Source organism: Oncorhynchus gorbuscha, linkage group LG13 (assembly GCF_021184085.1).
Source record: "Oncorhynchus gorbuscha isolate QuinsamMale2020 ecotype Even-year linkage group LG13, OgorEven_v1.0, whole genome shotgun sequence".
Classification (NCBI taxonomy): Eukaryota; Metazoa; Chordata; class Actinopteri; order Salmoniformes; family Salmonidae; genus Oncorhynchus; species Oncorhynchus gorbuscha.
The window spans coordinates 41270187-41286437 of NC_060185.1; the positions used below are offsets into that span (position 1 = coordinate 41270187).

Sequence of the window (16251 nt, forward strand, 5' to 3'; positions counted from 1 at the left end):
ATACTCTTTGTTGGCAATGACAGAGGTCAAACGTTTTCTGTAAGTCTTCACAAGGTTCACACACTGTTGCTGGTATTTTGGCCCATTCCTCCATGCAGATCTCCTCTAGAGCAGTGATGTTTTGGGGCTGTTGCTGGGCAACACATGGGGTTGAGATCTGGAGACTGGCTAGGCCACTCCAGGACCTTGAAATGCTTCTTACAAAGCCACTCCTTCGTTGCCCGGGCGGTGTGTTTGGGATCATTGTCATGCTGAAAGACCCAGCCACGTTTCATCTTCAATGCCCTTGCTGATGGAAGGAGGTTTTCACTCAAAATCTCACGATACATGGCCCCATTCATTCTTTCCTTTACACAGATCAGTCGTCCTGGTCCCTTTGCAGAAAAACAGCCCCAAAGCATGATGTTTCCACCCCTATGACCATTAAATGTGTGAATTCGAAATGGCTTTTCAACCCAGTTTCATTTATTAAAGTGATTGTTATTCTGTATTTCACAACTATCATAAAGCAACCATTTATTAACACTGAGGGATCTCAAAATTCAAAAACGGCTTCCGTTCATCTCATCATTTTTGCACAGGTGTTATTACTAGACATCAGGCCGATGACAGCATTTTTAATATCGTCCGATTCCAATATGCTTAATGCTATATCGTGCATCCCTATTATTTTGCAATGGGATTGGGATGCAATGGGATGGTGTACAATTGGCAACGTCCGTGTTAAAGCATTGTAAATAATTTGTTCTAAAATTTTCTAGGGTAGAGGGCAGCATTCGGAATTTTGGATGAAAAGCATACCCAAATTAAACGGCCTACTACTCGTGTCCAGAAGATATGATATGCATATAACTGGTATATTTGGATAGAAAACACTCTAAAGTTTCCAAAACTGTTAACATAGTGTCTGAGTATAACAGAACTGATTTAGCAGGCGAAAACCTGAGAAAGATCCATTCAGGAAGTAGTTTTTTTTGTTGAGTTTGTAGTTTTTATTCAATGCCATTACAGTATCCATTGACATAGGACTCCATTTGCAGTTCCTATGCTTCCACTAGATGTCAACAGTCTTTAGAAATTGTTTCAGACTTGTATTCTGATAAATGAGGGAGTAAGAGCAGTCTGAACGAGTGGACCCTGACTTGTCACAGAGCTTTTTCATGCGCAATCCTGAGAGAGTGCATTTCTTGTTTACCTTTTATATTAACGACTTTATTGTCCAGTTGAAATATTAAAGATCATTTAGGCTAAAAACAACCTGAGGATTGAATATAAACATCGTTTGACATGTTTCTATGAACTTCACAGATACAATTAGGATTTTTTTGTCTGCCTGTTTTGACTGAGTTTGAGCCTGTGGATTACTGAAGAAACCGCGAACAAAACAGAGGTTTTTGGATATAATGAGACTATTGAACAAAAGGAACATGTATTTGAGTAAATTAATATATTCTGAGTGCAACCATATGAAGATCAAAGGTAAGGGATTCATTTTCTCTATTTCTGAGTTTTGTAACTCTTCTGCTTGGCTGGTTACTGTTTGTAATGATTTGTCTACTGGGCTATGTATGCTTTCGCCCTAAAGCATTTTTTAAAATTATTTTTTTTAAATCTGACACCGCTGTTGGATTCACAAGAAGTTAATCTTTAAACCTATGTAAAATATGTTTTATTTTCTGAATGTTTTATAATGTGTATTTCTGTATTTGGCGCTCTGCAATCTCACTGGATGTTGGCCAGGTGGAGCGTTAACTTGTTGAATCTAGGGGAATTTTTTTTCTCTCAAAGTAAACGGGCTATTTTTCAGGACCAGAAAAAAAGAATATGCATATAATTGACAGCTTAGGATAGAAAGCACTAAAGTTTCCAAAACTGTAAAGATAGTCTGAGTATAACAGAACTGATATTGCAGGAAAAAGAATGGATTTTTCTCAATCAGGAACGCAGCGGTTTCTAAATAAGAGTCGCTTCCTATGCTTCCCTATTGAGCAGTGAATGGGATATCAACGAGATTCCTTTTTCTATGGCTTCCTTAATGTGTTTAGTATCACAAGACATAGTTTCAGGCTTTTATTTTGAAAAATGAGCCTGAGCGACAACATTGCGTCAGTGTCCACCTGATGGCTCTTTGTGTATTTCTCACGCAAAAGACAGAGTTAGCCATTTTTCCACCCGGTCTTACTGAAAAAAGCTCTGTCCTGGTTGATATATTATCGAATAGATATTTGAAAAACACCTTGAGGGTTGATTATAAACAACGTTTGCCATGTTTCTGTCGATATTATGGAGCTAATTTGGAATATTTTTTCGGCATTGTCGTGACCGCAATTTCCAGGTGGTTTTCTCAGCCAAACGTGAAGAACTAACAGAGCTATTTTTGGCTACAAAAATGATTTTTCTGGAAAAAAAGAAACATTTGCTATCTAACTGGGAGTCTCGTGAGTGAAAACATCTGAAGCTCATTAAAGGTAAACAATTTAATTTGATTGCTTTTCTGATTTGACCAGATTGCCTGCTGCTAGCTAGGCATAATGCTATGCTAGGCTATCGATAAACTTACACAAATGCTTGTCTTGCTTTGGCTGTAAAGCATATTTTCAAAATCGGAGATGACAGGGTGATTAACAAAAGGCTAAGCTGTGTTGGAATATATTTCACTTGTGATTTCTTGAATATTAATATTTTCTAGTAAGATTATTTGTCCGTTGCGTTATGCTACTTAGTGTCAGTTGATGACAATTCTCCCGGATCCGGGATGGGTAGTTAGAGATCACTTATTATTTATTTATTTTTTTTACTTCCGTTCAATTTGGCCGGCAACAGTTTTATTTATCAACTATTATTTCCGGCTAATGGAAAACCTGAGACATATCTAACTTAGTCACCACCATCACTTATTTTAAGGTGAGTCCATGAGAGCCGGGTAGGGAGCAGAGATGAGAGAGGCAGAGCTGAGCCAGAGGGAGCAACACTTACAGCCTGCAGGATGGCTTTGCTGTGTCGCCTTGACAACATCTCCAAGGCAGTCAGGGCCTGCTCCGCCACGTCAATGAACTGAATCACCTGAAGCTGCAGACAGAGAGAGCCATTATCATATCCACCACCGTTTTATGACTGAATAAAAATGAAGAGGGAACAAGAACATGAGAAAGACAAGTGGAAGACAAGAGAACAAGGTGTGGGCTAGGAAAACCTGGGTTGCATTCAGTAGGTATTAATTGTTGGGACATGTTTTCAAACATACTAGGCAGTACTGAAATTTGAATGTGTGTTTGGTGCCTACTGAACCTGAGCAGAGTGGGTTATCCTACCTTCTCCAGGAAGACTGGGATGGCATCCACGACTACAGCAGAGGACCGAGGCAGCGCCTCCATCATGTAAGTGAGAGCACGGGAGGCGTGGTTCATCTGAACAGGGGCACGGGGTAAGATACAGATTTCACAAACATAACTCCAAAGGAATCCTTGTTGGCTGGAACCACAGTTAAAACACTACTGAGGTACAGTTATTTGCAACAAAATATAACCAGGAGAGAGTGTGGCACCTTGCAATGTAGGCCTAATGTCATGGTGAAAAACAAATATCACGCCCCCCCCCCCCCCCCAAAGACAAGCTCGGGATACTCACAATGTCAAAGTTATGCTCCATCTGTAACAATGTCATCTGTAAAGAAGAGGGGATTAAGGGATTTAGCAAATCAAGTCACGGTGTAAAATGACTTAAGACTAAAGGCAGACAAAGCATTCTGTGACTCACCAGAGCAGGCACCACACTCTTCACGGGGGAAGCCTCCTAGTGTCTCCTCGTTGCCCATCACTAGCAGCTGGCACATCTCGATAGCGGCCTGGAGCTGCTGGGACTCGTCGCCGGTGGCCTGCAGGCCCTGCAGCAGCTGCTGAGCCTTGGAGCCTGGGAGGAGAGGAGGAATAAAGCAGGTCAGAGTAGAGACTAAACAGCAGGGCCAGTATTCACAAGAGTAGGAGTGCTGATATAGGATCAGTTTAGCCCTTAAGATAAAAGCTAAACCCCTCGCCATATAATGAGATTATATGGCGACGGGGAATCAGACCCTAGATCAGCACTCCTCTGAGAAACATTTTTAATATGGGCCCTGCCAGGAGTGCAGTCAGCACACACTTGGATTAGAGTTGAGTGAATAGCAGGTTAGAAGAATAAAGACAGACATAAGTGAACTCAACATGCCTCCCCTGAGGGAGAATGGAAACATCCTGCTCACTCAGGGCTCCCGAGTGGTGCTGCGGTTTAAGGCACTGCATCTCAGTGCTAGAAGCTTCACTACAGACCCTGGTTCGATCCTGGGCTGCATCACAATCAGCGTGATCGGGAGTCCCATAGGGCGGTGCACAACTGGCTCAGTGTTGTCCGGGTCAGGGGAGGGTTTGGCTGGGGTAGGCCGTAATTGTATATAAGAACGTTCTAAACTGACTTGCCTAGTTAAATAAGTTTTTTTTTTAAGAAATAAAAAAATATGTTAAGTGGTAATTAAATGGATTCTGGACACAGACAAGATGGTGTAGCACTCACTGGCTCCACTGCCTATAGTTCTGTGAAACAGCTGGGACATGCGGGGTCCCAGGGGCCCAAAGAGGTGTGGGGGTAGACCCCTGGCCTCCAGCAGGGCTGTGGGGAGAAAACAGCTAGGTTAGACAACAACCAAAGATCCCGCAACACCAACAAGGGCTGACAGGGAACTCTTAGACAGGAACATTGGCACCTGTATCTAAGGAAAGCTGTGATCGTCATACCTTGGAGTCTGCCCATTTCAGAGTCATCGGACTCACTCTCACCGGATGTGGTCATCCCTACAGCTCCGGCCACTGAGCTAGAAGCTGGAGAAAATTAAGGGGCAATTAAATCACCATTGTCCTCATCAAAATCACAAATGTATCAAACAAAGAGTTCAAGTAAGGATCATACACACATAGGCAGGCCTAGGAAAACAGTCAACGATCTTTTAGTGTACACACACCAAGCAGAGGCTACATCAAGCTTTGGCTGGCTCCTATCCGTTTAGAACAAAGACATACCAGAAATTTGTGGGATAGTGCGAAGGTTTTTATCCACTAAGGGTCAAGGGGAGAGAATCTCTGCTACCACAAGCAGGTAGTGCTACACCTATAATGGTACACGGAGTGTGTCCCTGACCATGTGAGCTGAGAAGGAAAAACACTATGCCCTAGTCGCAGTAGGTACCTGTACCCGAAGCCCCCTGTGGGGCCTCATCAGTGCGGGCAGCCGAGGAGTTGGCACCATCCTGGTTGTTGTCCGAGTCAGCCATCTTCTCTTGTCGGCGAGCTTCGGCTGCCCCGCGCTTGCCCAGGCCTGAGCCTCGCCGACTGGGGGGGGGGGGGCATAGTGGGACTGAGTGACTACACAAACTAGACCACAAAGCCCACAATCAAACATGGCAGCACACAACTGACATTCCTGGTCATAAGGTATCACTAACTTACACTTGTGTTTCGCAATGTGAACATCTGTTCACACACACAGGTACCGACAAGAAGCGTGTTCATAAAATGAGTGAAAACTATGTCATATTTTAGAAAACAGGAAACACTGGACAGTTAATTGAAAGGAATAATTCAACTAAAACCACTAATTCAGTGTTAAATATATATTTGTATTTTTATTTTGTCATAATAAAGGTTGTTAGCAACATGTCGAAATCTGTTGCAGCTCAAGTCGACCATAACACACAATGCAAGGCGCTCTCACACGGGGGGCTAGGTAGCTGGCTAGCAAATATAGCTACACATAATAATGACAAAAACAATATTAGCATGTGAAGTAGCTAGCCAGCTGTAAAAATCGACAAACTGCAGGAGTATAGAACCATGTTCAACCTGCAGATAGTCTGCCTCAAGGAGGGGGGTGCTGACCTTGCTATGGCAACAGCCCATACATGCGGTAAAGAGGTTCATGGAACACTGGGGCAAGAGCAAGGATGAGTCATTGGCAGCCATTCAAATAAATCTGATCCAACAGTGGATATTGATGATTTAGGAGTTCTATAGGCCTCACAAATGTGGTTACTATAATCCGATATGGATATATTTAGTCCTTTTCGGGTTTGGAAAAGTGTCTGCTAAATGCAAACTCCTATTTATATAAGCTGGTAGAATAGCTAGTGTTAGAGATTGGTAGGTGATGTTTTAAGTGTGATGCAGTTGATTGGTGATGATGTTAACATGTATTGGGGTTGACATCCACTCAAGTATTATACTCTGATGTTTACCGCAACATTGTGTGAAACACACAAATAGCCTAAAAGTAGGCACAATAAGAGATTCTGAATCTTTCCCCCATGGGGGAGTTTCCATTGTTTTGGTCGAGTTCCATAGATCCATTTACAGAATCTCTGCCTTCCCACAGACATAGCCCAGGGAAAGAAGGGAGGAGAAACATTCATTGCAGATTTTTTCAACCCTTATTTTTATCAGGTAAGTTGACTGAGAACACATTCTCATTTACAGTAATGACCTGGGGAATAGTAACAAGGGAGAGGAATGAGCCAATTGGAAGCTGGGGATGATTAAGTGGCCATGGAATTTAGCCAGGAAACAGGGGTTAACACCCTTACGATAAGTGCCATGGGATCTTTAGTGACCAGAGAGTTAAGAAACCCATTTAACATTCTATCCGAAAGACAGCACCCTATACAGGGCAATGTCCCCAAACCCTGTCCTGCGGCATTGGGAAACTGAGTTGAATCATTTGGTCCACCGTTTAGTTTGAACACATCTAAGCGAAATATATACTTCGTCACAACAACAGACAGATTGATGCCCATACAACTATTGACTGATTTGGTCATCTGGAGTGCAGGTAATTCTTTTAAAAGCCTTATGAAATGTGATAGTGTTATTCCCCATCTCCAGTGACAAGAACTTTATGCTTTACAAGATGATTTCCTGATTCCACACTGTCAACTTAGAAGTTAAATCATGGTGAAAATAGTTATTTTACCAACTCATAGAACATAACCAAATTGACAGGATGTGTCATGTCTAGAGTGGATTTTGCCCTTTAAACATGTTATGGCTGACAACACTTGAATGCACTGAAAGATCGACTTCTCAGGGACAATTTCATTAGGTATTGCCAAGGAAGCCACCCACTTCCATAAAATATTGGATGTATAGTTTAATACTTTTTGTACACACTGAAATACAGCAGACTACAATTGACTTGGGGCTTTAGACTGGAGAAGTTGAGATGACCGAGCAGTGAGAGGCTGTAGTACCTGGTGCTGGCGCAGGAGCCCGTGGTCTTCTGGCGTGTGCTCCGCCGAAAGCTGGGGAGCTCTGCTGGAGGAGACTCGCTGCGCTTCTTAGTAGACTTCCTCAAACCTGATGAGACACGAGGAGTCAATGAGTAAACAGTCAAGGCAAAAGACAGGAAAAACCACAGAGATATAACACATTTCTAGTGGTTTACTATTGTTCTATCATGATAAGTGATGAAAATGGATGAACTGGTTAAGAGCAATTACAGTGGGGCAAAAAAGTATTTAGTCAGCCACCAATTGTGAAAGTTCTTTCACTTAAAAAGATGAGGCCTGTAATTTTTATCATAGGTACACTTCAACTATGACAGACAAAATAAGAAAAAAATCTAGAAAAACACATTGTAGGATTTTTAATGAATATTTGCAAATTATGGTGTAAAACTTTTGTTATTGACCAAATACTTATTTACCTCAATACACATTGTTATATACCCTTTGTTGGCAATGAGAGTTCAAACGTTTTCTGTAAGTCTTCACAAGGTTTTCACACACTGCTGCTTGTATTTTGGCCCATTCCTCCATGCAGATCTCCTCTAGAGCTGTGATGTTTTGGGGCTGTTGCTGGGCAACACATGGGGTTGAGATCTGGAGACTGGCTAGGCCACTCCAGGACCTTGAAATGCTTCTTACGAAGCCACTCCTTCGTTGCCCAGGCGGTGTGTTTGGGATCATTGTGATGCTGCAAGACCCAGCCACGTTTAATCTTCAATGCCCTTGCTGATGGAAGGAGGTTCACTCAAAATCTCACGATACATGGCCCCATTCATTCTTTCCTTTACACGGATCAGTCGTCCTGGTCCCTTTGCAGAAAAACAGCCCCAAAGCATGATGTTTCCACACCCATGCTTCACAGTAGGTATGGTGTTCTTTGGATGCAACTCAGCATTCTTTGTCCTCCAAACACGACAAGTTGAGTTTTTACCAAAAAGTTATATTTTGGTTACATCTGACCATATGACATTCTCCCAATCTTCTTCTGGATCATCCAAATGCTCTCTAGCAAACTTCAGACGGGCCTGGACATGTACTGGCTTAAGCAGGGGACACGTCTGGCACTGCAGGATTTGAGTCCCTGGCGGCGTAGTGCGTTACTGATGGTAGGCTTTGTTACTTTGGTCCCAGCTCTCTGCAGGTCATTCATTAGGTCCCCCGTGTGGTGGACCAACATTTCACCCAATCCATTTCAGTAGTGATAAGGGGTGTTTTTCCAGTAGAAAAACTGGAATTTCAGTTTACTCCCTAAAGTTTTTATTTTTACCCCAACCCTGATTTTAACTGACAAGTACAGGAGTAGTTAGTGGTTGACAAGTGGCATAACGGTCAAGAGCATAGCAAGGACTGGTTCAGAGGGGGTCAGGACCAGTCACTCATAACAGTAAGGGAGGAACAGTCACACACTGACAGCTCTGGTGTTGTTCTCAGTCGAGAGCCCAGTACCACCGACACTGGGTGAGAGTATAAATAGCCCAGCTCTCATTAGTACAGAACAACCTTCATGCTAAACCTGAGGGTCCCAACAGAATGCAAAAATATGACACCGACTGACCTTTTCAAGTAGCCACAAACGCAACCACACACCTCAGTCATGTCCCCCAGTAACACCAGTTACCCAACAGAATAATCAAAATGGTAATGTGTTGTTGCTACAGCAGGAAGCCTGTTGCGCGCCATCACAGCCACACCGCGCACCCACCATGCAATCTGGCTTACTCACCATTATAGCAGCAGAGACGACAGACTGAGAAGATGTGTGTGTGTGTGTGTGACAGTGTGCACTACAAGTGACAAAAATGTGCCCCTCCCCTCTTAATAAAAGTGGGTGAATCACTCGTACCCCCCCCAGTGAAAACATGATGCCTGCTAGTTGGCCGGCCGTCAGGCAGGGTGGGCCGGTCTAGGTCACATGTTTGGAGCTGGGCCCTGTGGCAGCGTGCCCAGCCTCAGTTACCATCTTGGAATCCCCTACCCCAAACCAGAACACACTGATCCTCTTCCACTCACCCGCATGCACTACATTTGTGACAGCTCCCCACTAAACCACCTAGGAGCTTTAAACTCAAGACTGTACGAGTCTGAACATTGAGCCATGCAGTCACTCTTCTTCAAAACAAACTACAGCCACCGTCTGACCTTCACCTTACACTACAATTACCATAATGTGTCGCTGTGTTGTGACCTCCGTAACCTCAGGGCTGATTCTGTCTGATCTGGCAGCAAAAATGTAATGCCTCCAAGCACGTTAGCGAGCCCTTACCACCTACCTAACACCTGAGAGGCTGTAGTAAATCAGTCTGTCCTTCACAAATATCCATTTGCGCCACAGTCCAACTGGCTACAGTAGAGCCACCAGACAGATTATTTACATCTTCCAGTTTGAGGCTGGCCTGGTACTGAAACCTGAAACAGTCAAGCCAGGTATTTGCAGATCTTTAAGGCACATTTTCTCCCCAATTTCGATCTTGTTTCATCGCTGCAACTGCCCAATGGTCTCAGGAGGCGAAGGTCAAGTCATGAGTCATCCGAAATACAACCCGCCAAACTACACTTCTTAACACCCACCTACCTAACCCGGTAACCAGCCACACCAATGTGTCGGAGGAAACACCGTTCAACTGACGACCGAGGTCAGCCTGCCACAAAGACTTGCTAGAGCAAGATGAGCCAAGTAAAGCCCACCCTGGCCAAACCCTCCCCTAACCCGGACGACACCAGGCCAATGGCGCGCCGCCTTATGGAACTGGAATCAAACCCAGGTCTGTAGTGACACATCCAGCACTGCAATGCAGTGCCTGAGGCCTCCCAAGTGGCGCAGCAGTCTAAGCAATGTGGTTAACCACTACACTTATACTAATCCATACACTCCAGATCTGTAAACTTTAAAGGGTTAGGGCCAAAGGGAACATAGAAGCAAATTTGGAGCACCTATATCAGTTACATGTGTGTCTGTGGGAGTTTATATGCAAGGTTCGCTCTGTGTGTCCATGCATGCTTCTCAGCACCGACTGTCTGCGCAGGGTTAATCCTCGCCTGGTGTGTGTGTATGTGGTGGAGTGTGCCTGGTGTGAGAAGCAGTCACCCCAGCAGGTCCCAGTGCAGAGTGAGTTTCTGTAACTGAAGCCGCAACAAGGTTACTGTGACATTTAATCCCGGAGTGTAACCTCTACCAGAGCACCACAACGACCCTCCAAAGACTGCTGCTCACACTGCCTACAACCTTTGAACCTGAAGGAAGCAAACCCTTGGACCCTGGCTGGCTCACCATTACAAATATGAGCACCCCAAACACAACTCCCCCTTGGTTGAAGGGAAATGTGACACGGTACACACAGGTACGAGGAGAGGGCAGGACAAACTCACTTGCTAGTTTGGCTTGTAGTCCTGAGGGTCCAGGTTTGGAGGCGGTCTCTGTCTTGGAGGAGCTGGGTAGGGACAGTTTGGGCTTTGGCAGGTTGACCTTGGGACTGAAGCGGGCCGCCCACTCAAACTTGGACGAGACGGCGGCTTTGGCCTGCTCCTTGTCACGGGTGCTTCGGCGTGGAGAGGGGCTGGAGGCAGAGCGGGAACGACGTGCCTTGTTCTGGTCTTTGCCCTGCTTGAGCCTGGCACCCTGTGTGGCGGTGGCACTGTTGGTGCCTGTGGAGGAGGAGGAAGAGGTGGAGGCAGAAGAGGAGGAGTCAGTCACCGTGCTACACCCAGCTTTGGCTGAGGCGGCCGACTTCGACGCCAGCTTGGTGGGTTTTGCAAATCTGCCGTCGGTACGGTTGGGGAGCGACCCAGCAGTGCTGCTCAGACAGGGGAGGGAGTCAGCCTTCTTCCGTTTAAGATTCGGTGAAGCCCCAGAGGCCCCGCTCTTCTTGCTCTGGCCGCGGCCTGTAGGCAACTCTGGAGCAAAGGGTCTCTTCTTGGAGGATCTGGCAGGGCCTTTCTTGGCCTCAGTGGTATGGTCTCTGGGTGGGGGGTTGGATTTTGACTTCTTGGCTGGGGTGGGGGTGTAGGTGTTAAGGTCAGGTGCAGAATTTCTCTTCAACCCTCGGGTGGTGCCTTCAGTCTTGGATTGGTGTCCTGTTGGCTCTCGCTCTGATGTACCTGCGGCCTCTGGGTCGCCTTGCAGCACAAATGAAGCCACAGACAGTGACAGACTGCTACTCCCAGGGCGGTGGAGGACAGGAGAAAGAAAGAACCTTTTAGCACAGTGTCCAAACTGGAAAGTGATTAAGTACAACGCTTCCATTCAGTTAATTTAAGCCTACATTAAATAGCCAATGGTGCTATAGATTGAAAAACAATAGTTACATTTTTATCTAAGCGCAATAGTCTGTCTAAAGCAGACCCCACAAACACAGTAAGTGCGAAGAGAGGAGGGGTACCTTCTTGAGCTGTGCCCTCTGGACTGGCCAGAGGCTGAGCTGGGTGCGGCTTTGGAAGCCTTAGATTTAGATCTTCTACTTTCAGGAGGGGAATTTGCTTTATGTTTTACCTGCTCTGACTGCAACCTGTAAGGTGGGGAATTAAAGAGCAAGTGAGTGTGGATTTTGTGTAAATCACTCCATATCATTATTAGAAGACTTGATGAAGTCATTCCCACATCATTGTTCACTCATCCTGTACTGCTCCAAGGAATTCCTCTGGAGAACACTATGCAAAAACAATCTAAATATACTTGAAGATTAATACACAAGTAAAAACCAAATAATGCTTTTTCCTTTAACTCAACACATTGGAAAGGCTTAAGACATTTGTAATACATTAGAATGAACGTCAAGCATTCCCTTACTTGTTCAGACAGACAGATAAACACACCAAAACAAAAACACAAACATGTGAGAACACAGAGATGTGCTGGGGGGGGGGGACAACGATGACTTACCTTCCTACGACTGTATGGTCTTGTGGCTGGGTCGCAGCAGTGTTCCTCTGTGAACGGCGCAGTGACCCCCCTGGATTGGAATTAGGCCGGTTGGACATTGGCACCTCTCTCCTGAAGGGACATACCCTTTCTAGACACTACCATTCACTAGGCAGAGGAGAAGAGAGTAAAGATCAGATCATGGGGGAGACATCAGCGTGCCCTTGCGATTAGCATGATCCCAAACAAAGTTAAATCCAATGGACAGATGTGTTGGCTATAGATGTCAATGCTGCCGTTTTACTCAAAGTATTCCATAAACCCCACTAAATGATCACATGAATTGGGCTGCCTGTGTAAACACAGCCCTGGTAAATGAATCACAAAAATGTACACCTGATACAAGCCCCTGCCTAACAAAACAATCGTATTACTCACATTACCATTTGTTTGAAGGCAGTAAAGGGCAGTATGCAAGATCAATGAGCCTCAGCCAAACATCACACGGAGACATACACCTCTAAATCTGATCAGACCAAAGATAGATGGTAGATTGATCCAATGAGACAATGACGACAGGCCCAAAATAACTGTACACCAACTTAAAACAAAGAAGCATATAGATTTAAAAGCAGTGATGGACCCATTACATTTTTGGCCAATACCGATATTTTACTTACCAAAAAACCCAATACCAATATTTAAAGTTTGTGGCCTTTTAAGCATTCTATTACGGTTAAATAGTTAACACACACAGACGCAGCGGTCTAAGGCACTGCATCTCAGTGCAAGAGGCGTCGCTAGATTCCCTGTTCTTAACTGACTTGCCTAGTTAAATAAAAGGTTACACACACTAGAGGTCGACCGATTATGATTTTTCAGCGCCGATACCGATTATTGGAGGACCAAAAAAGCCAATACCGATTAAAAATCAGCCAATTTTTTTAAACATTTGTAATAATGACAATTACAACAATACTGAATAGACACTTATTTAACTTAATACAATACATCAATAAAATCAATTTAGCCTCAAATAAATAATGAAACATGTTCAATTTGGTTTAAATAATGCAAAAACAAAGTGTTGGAGAAGAAAGTAAAAGAGCAATATATGCCATGTAAGAAAGCTAATGTTTAAGTTCTTTGCTCAGAACATGAGAACATATGAAAGCTGGTGGTTCCTTTTAACAGTTGTCTTCAATATTCCCAGGTTAGAAGTTTTAGGTTGTAGTTATTGTCGGACTATTTCTCTATACGATTTGTATTTCATATCCCTTTGACTATTGGATGGTCTTATAGGCACTTTAGTATTGCCAGTGTAACAGTATAGCTTCCATCCCTCTCCTCGCTCCTACCTGGGCTCGAACCAGGAACACATCGACAACAGACACCCTCAACTACACCAAGTCTCAGAGCGAGTGATGTTTGAAATGCTATTAGCGCACACCCTGCTAACTAGCTAGCCATTTCACATCGGTTACACTAGCCTAATCTTGGGAGTTGATTGGCTTGGAGTCATAAACAGCGCAAGCTTGAAGCATTGTGAAGAGCTGCTGGCAAAACGCACGAAAGTGCTGTTTGAATGGTTACGCACCTGCTTGTCCCTACCATCGCTCAGTCAGATACTTGTATGCTCAGTCAGATTATGCTCAGTCAGATTATACGCAATGCAGGACACGCTAGATAATATCAAATCAAATTTTATTTGTCACATACACATGGTTAGCAGATGTTAATGCGAGTGTAGCGAAATGCTTGTGCTTCTAGTTCCGACAATGCAGTAATAACCAACAAGTAATCTAACTAACAATTCCAAAACTACTGTCTTATACACAGTGTAAGGGGATAAAGAATATGTACATAAAGATATATGAATGAGTGGTGGTACAGAGCAGCATAGGCAAGATACAGTAGATGGTATCGAGTACAGTATATACATATGAGTATGTAAACAAAGTGGCATAGTTAAAGTGGCTAGTGACACATGTATTACATAAGGATGCAGTAATATCATCAACCATGTGTAGTTAACTAGTGAATTTGATTGATTGTTTTTATAAGATAAGTTTAATGCTACCTAGCAACTTACCTTGGCTTGCATTCGCGTAATAGGCAGTCAGTCTCCTTGGAGTGCAACGGTCATTATTGCGTTGGACTTGTTAACTGTTAAGGTTGCAAGATTGGATCCCCCGAGCTGACAATGTGAAAATCTGTTGTTCTGCCCTTGAACGAGGCAGTTAACTCACCGTTCCTAGGCCTTCATTGAAAATAAGAATGTGTTCTTAACTGACAACTGTGTAGCTCAGTTGGTAGAGCATGGCGCTTGTAACGCCAGGGTACTGGGTTCGATCCCCGGGACCACCCATACGTAGAATGTATGCACGCATGACTGTAAGTCGCTTTGGATAAAAGCGTCTGCTAAATGGCATATTATATATTATTATTATAAATAAAGATTAAGTAAAGGTGTGTAAAAATAAATTAAATAAAAAGTCCAAAAATACCGATTTCCGATTGTTATGAAAACTTGAAATCGGCCCGAATTGATTGGCCATTCCGATTAAATCGGTCGACCTCGAACACACACTCGCAAAAGTAATTTTGTTGGTATTTACATATACCCCCATTACCAGTAAAACAATCAAAACATTTCTTTCACTTGCTTGCTGTGCCGTTTTGTTGTTCAGTCGTTTCACTAAACCACGATTTCTCATGGTATGGAATGCCATTTGGGTCTTTTGAGTGTCAAATAAGCTTGTTGACCAATCAGGACCTGAATATGACTGCACGTCACATAATTGAACACGTTAATCAATTTTGTACATAGTGTAATAACTATCACTCGTATTTCACGTCACGATTCGTATGCTATGATTCCGGTAAAGTTCTCGCGCACCTACAGTGCTGGTCACAAAAAAAAAAAAACTTTCTTCCCCAAAAATAGATTAGCAAAAGGACATGTTTCAGTAGCTATATAGCTAGCTAGCGAAAACACCTAATAAACCCAACTTTATAACAGTTCTTATTTAATTAATGGTGGTCGGACGCATCTGTGAAGCTAGCCACATTAAGGATTAGCCACAATAGTTAGCCTTCAAAATAAGTGGCATAATTCTACTATTTGTATTGATTTACATAATTGTAAATTACATACTTATTTTGAAGGCAAACCGCAAATTCCACTACTGTGCCTAATCTTTATTGTGGCTAGCTTCACAACAACCTGCTCGAGCCTCACTAGCCTCTTGAAGCTAGCTGGCTGCTTATAAGGTTAGCTTTGGGCAACAGGGTTAACTGGCAAGCTACCGGTATTTATTTTCATGAATTAAAGTTCAATTTCAATAGGCGAACAAGTTGCTACGCACAAGATTCCTAAATCATTGCTAAGAATAATGAAAATGACTGCAGTTTCTACTGGTCATTGTTTTCAGGCTGGTGCTAGCTAGGTTCCAAACTAAAGCTAGCTACCCCAGAATTTGCAGTTGAACAAGTAATGCCTTATTACCAACGTGGTATTGTAAACGCATCGTCCGTGGCCAGTGTGTGCTTGTTTGCAGACTTGTTGTATAGCTTTGACAGTACTACTGATAGTGGTGGCGCTTGGCTTGCACGTGCAAATTCAGAACACACAGTCTATAACTTATTTGACATACATCTTTTTTGACACGCAAAGACCCAAACGGCATTCCACAGTATGGAGTGAGGCTAATAGCAGTGACTATTACTGTGTAACTCCGGTAGGGCAACATGTGTACTGGTGCTCGACCAGTCGGCGAAAGCCAACTTCACACAAAACAGAGAATGGTTGATTGTCAAGGGCAATGATTTGCATTATCCTGGCATTAATAGATTTCGCCTGAGTTGTCTCACTGAAAATGTCTTAATCTTTTTTTTCTTTCTTCAATTTAAAGTTTTATTAAGTTCTTGTTTTTCAATCAACCAACAAAACACATTCCACATTCACAGATGTGACAGGCTTAAAAAACATGGTTAAAAAATATAACACATTTGAAAAATTAAAAATACAACTAAAATGAAAGATTAAGAAAAAGTAGTTTTATTTGACTTTATGTATTTTCCTTGGTGCATA

The 16251-nt window shown here is 43.4% G+C and overlaps 1 protein-coding gene across 1 annotated transcript in view; it reads right to left on the bottom strand.

Moving 5' to 3' along the window:
* LOC123992881 (E3 ubiquitin-protein ligase TRIP12-like) overlaps positions 1–16251 on the bottom strand; it is a 54258-nt gene that overhangs the window by 26094 nt on the left and 11913 nt on the right. The window contains 12 exon segments of the mRNA XM_046294488.1: positions 2977–3069; positions 3312–3407; positions 3628–3663; positions 3757–3783; positions 3785–3909; positions 4546–4641; positions 4767–4850; positions 5215–5357; positions 7268–7373; positions 10670–11454; positions 11680–11805; positions 12180–12326. Coding sequence (XP_046150444.1) covers positions 2977–3069; positions 3312–3407; positions 3628–3663; positions 3757–3783; positions 3785–3909; positions 4546–4641; positions 4767–4850; positions 5215–5357; positions 7268–7373; positions 10670–11454; positions 11680–11805; positions 12180–12277 — 1815 coding nt within the window. The 5' untranslated portion in view covers positions 12278–12326.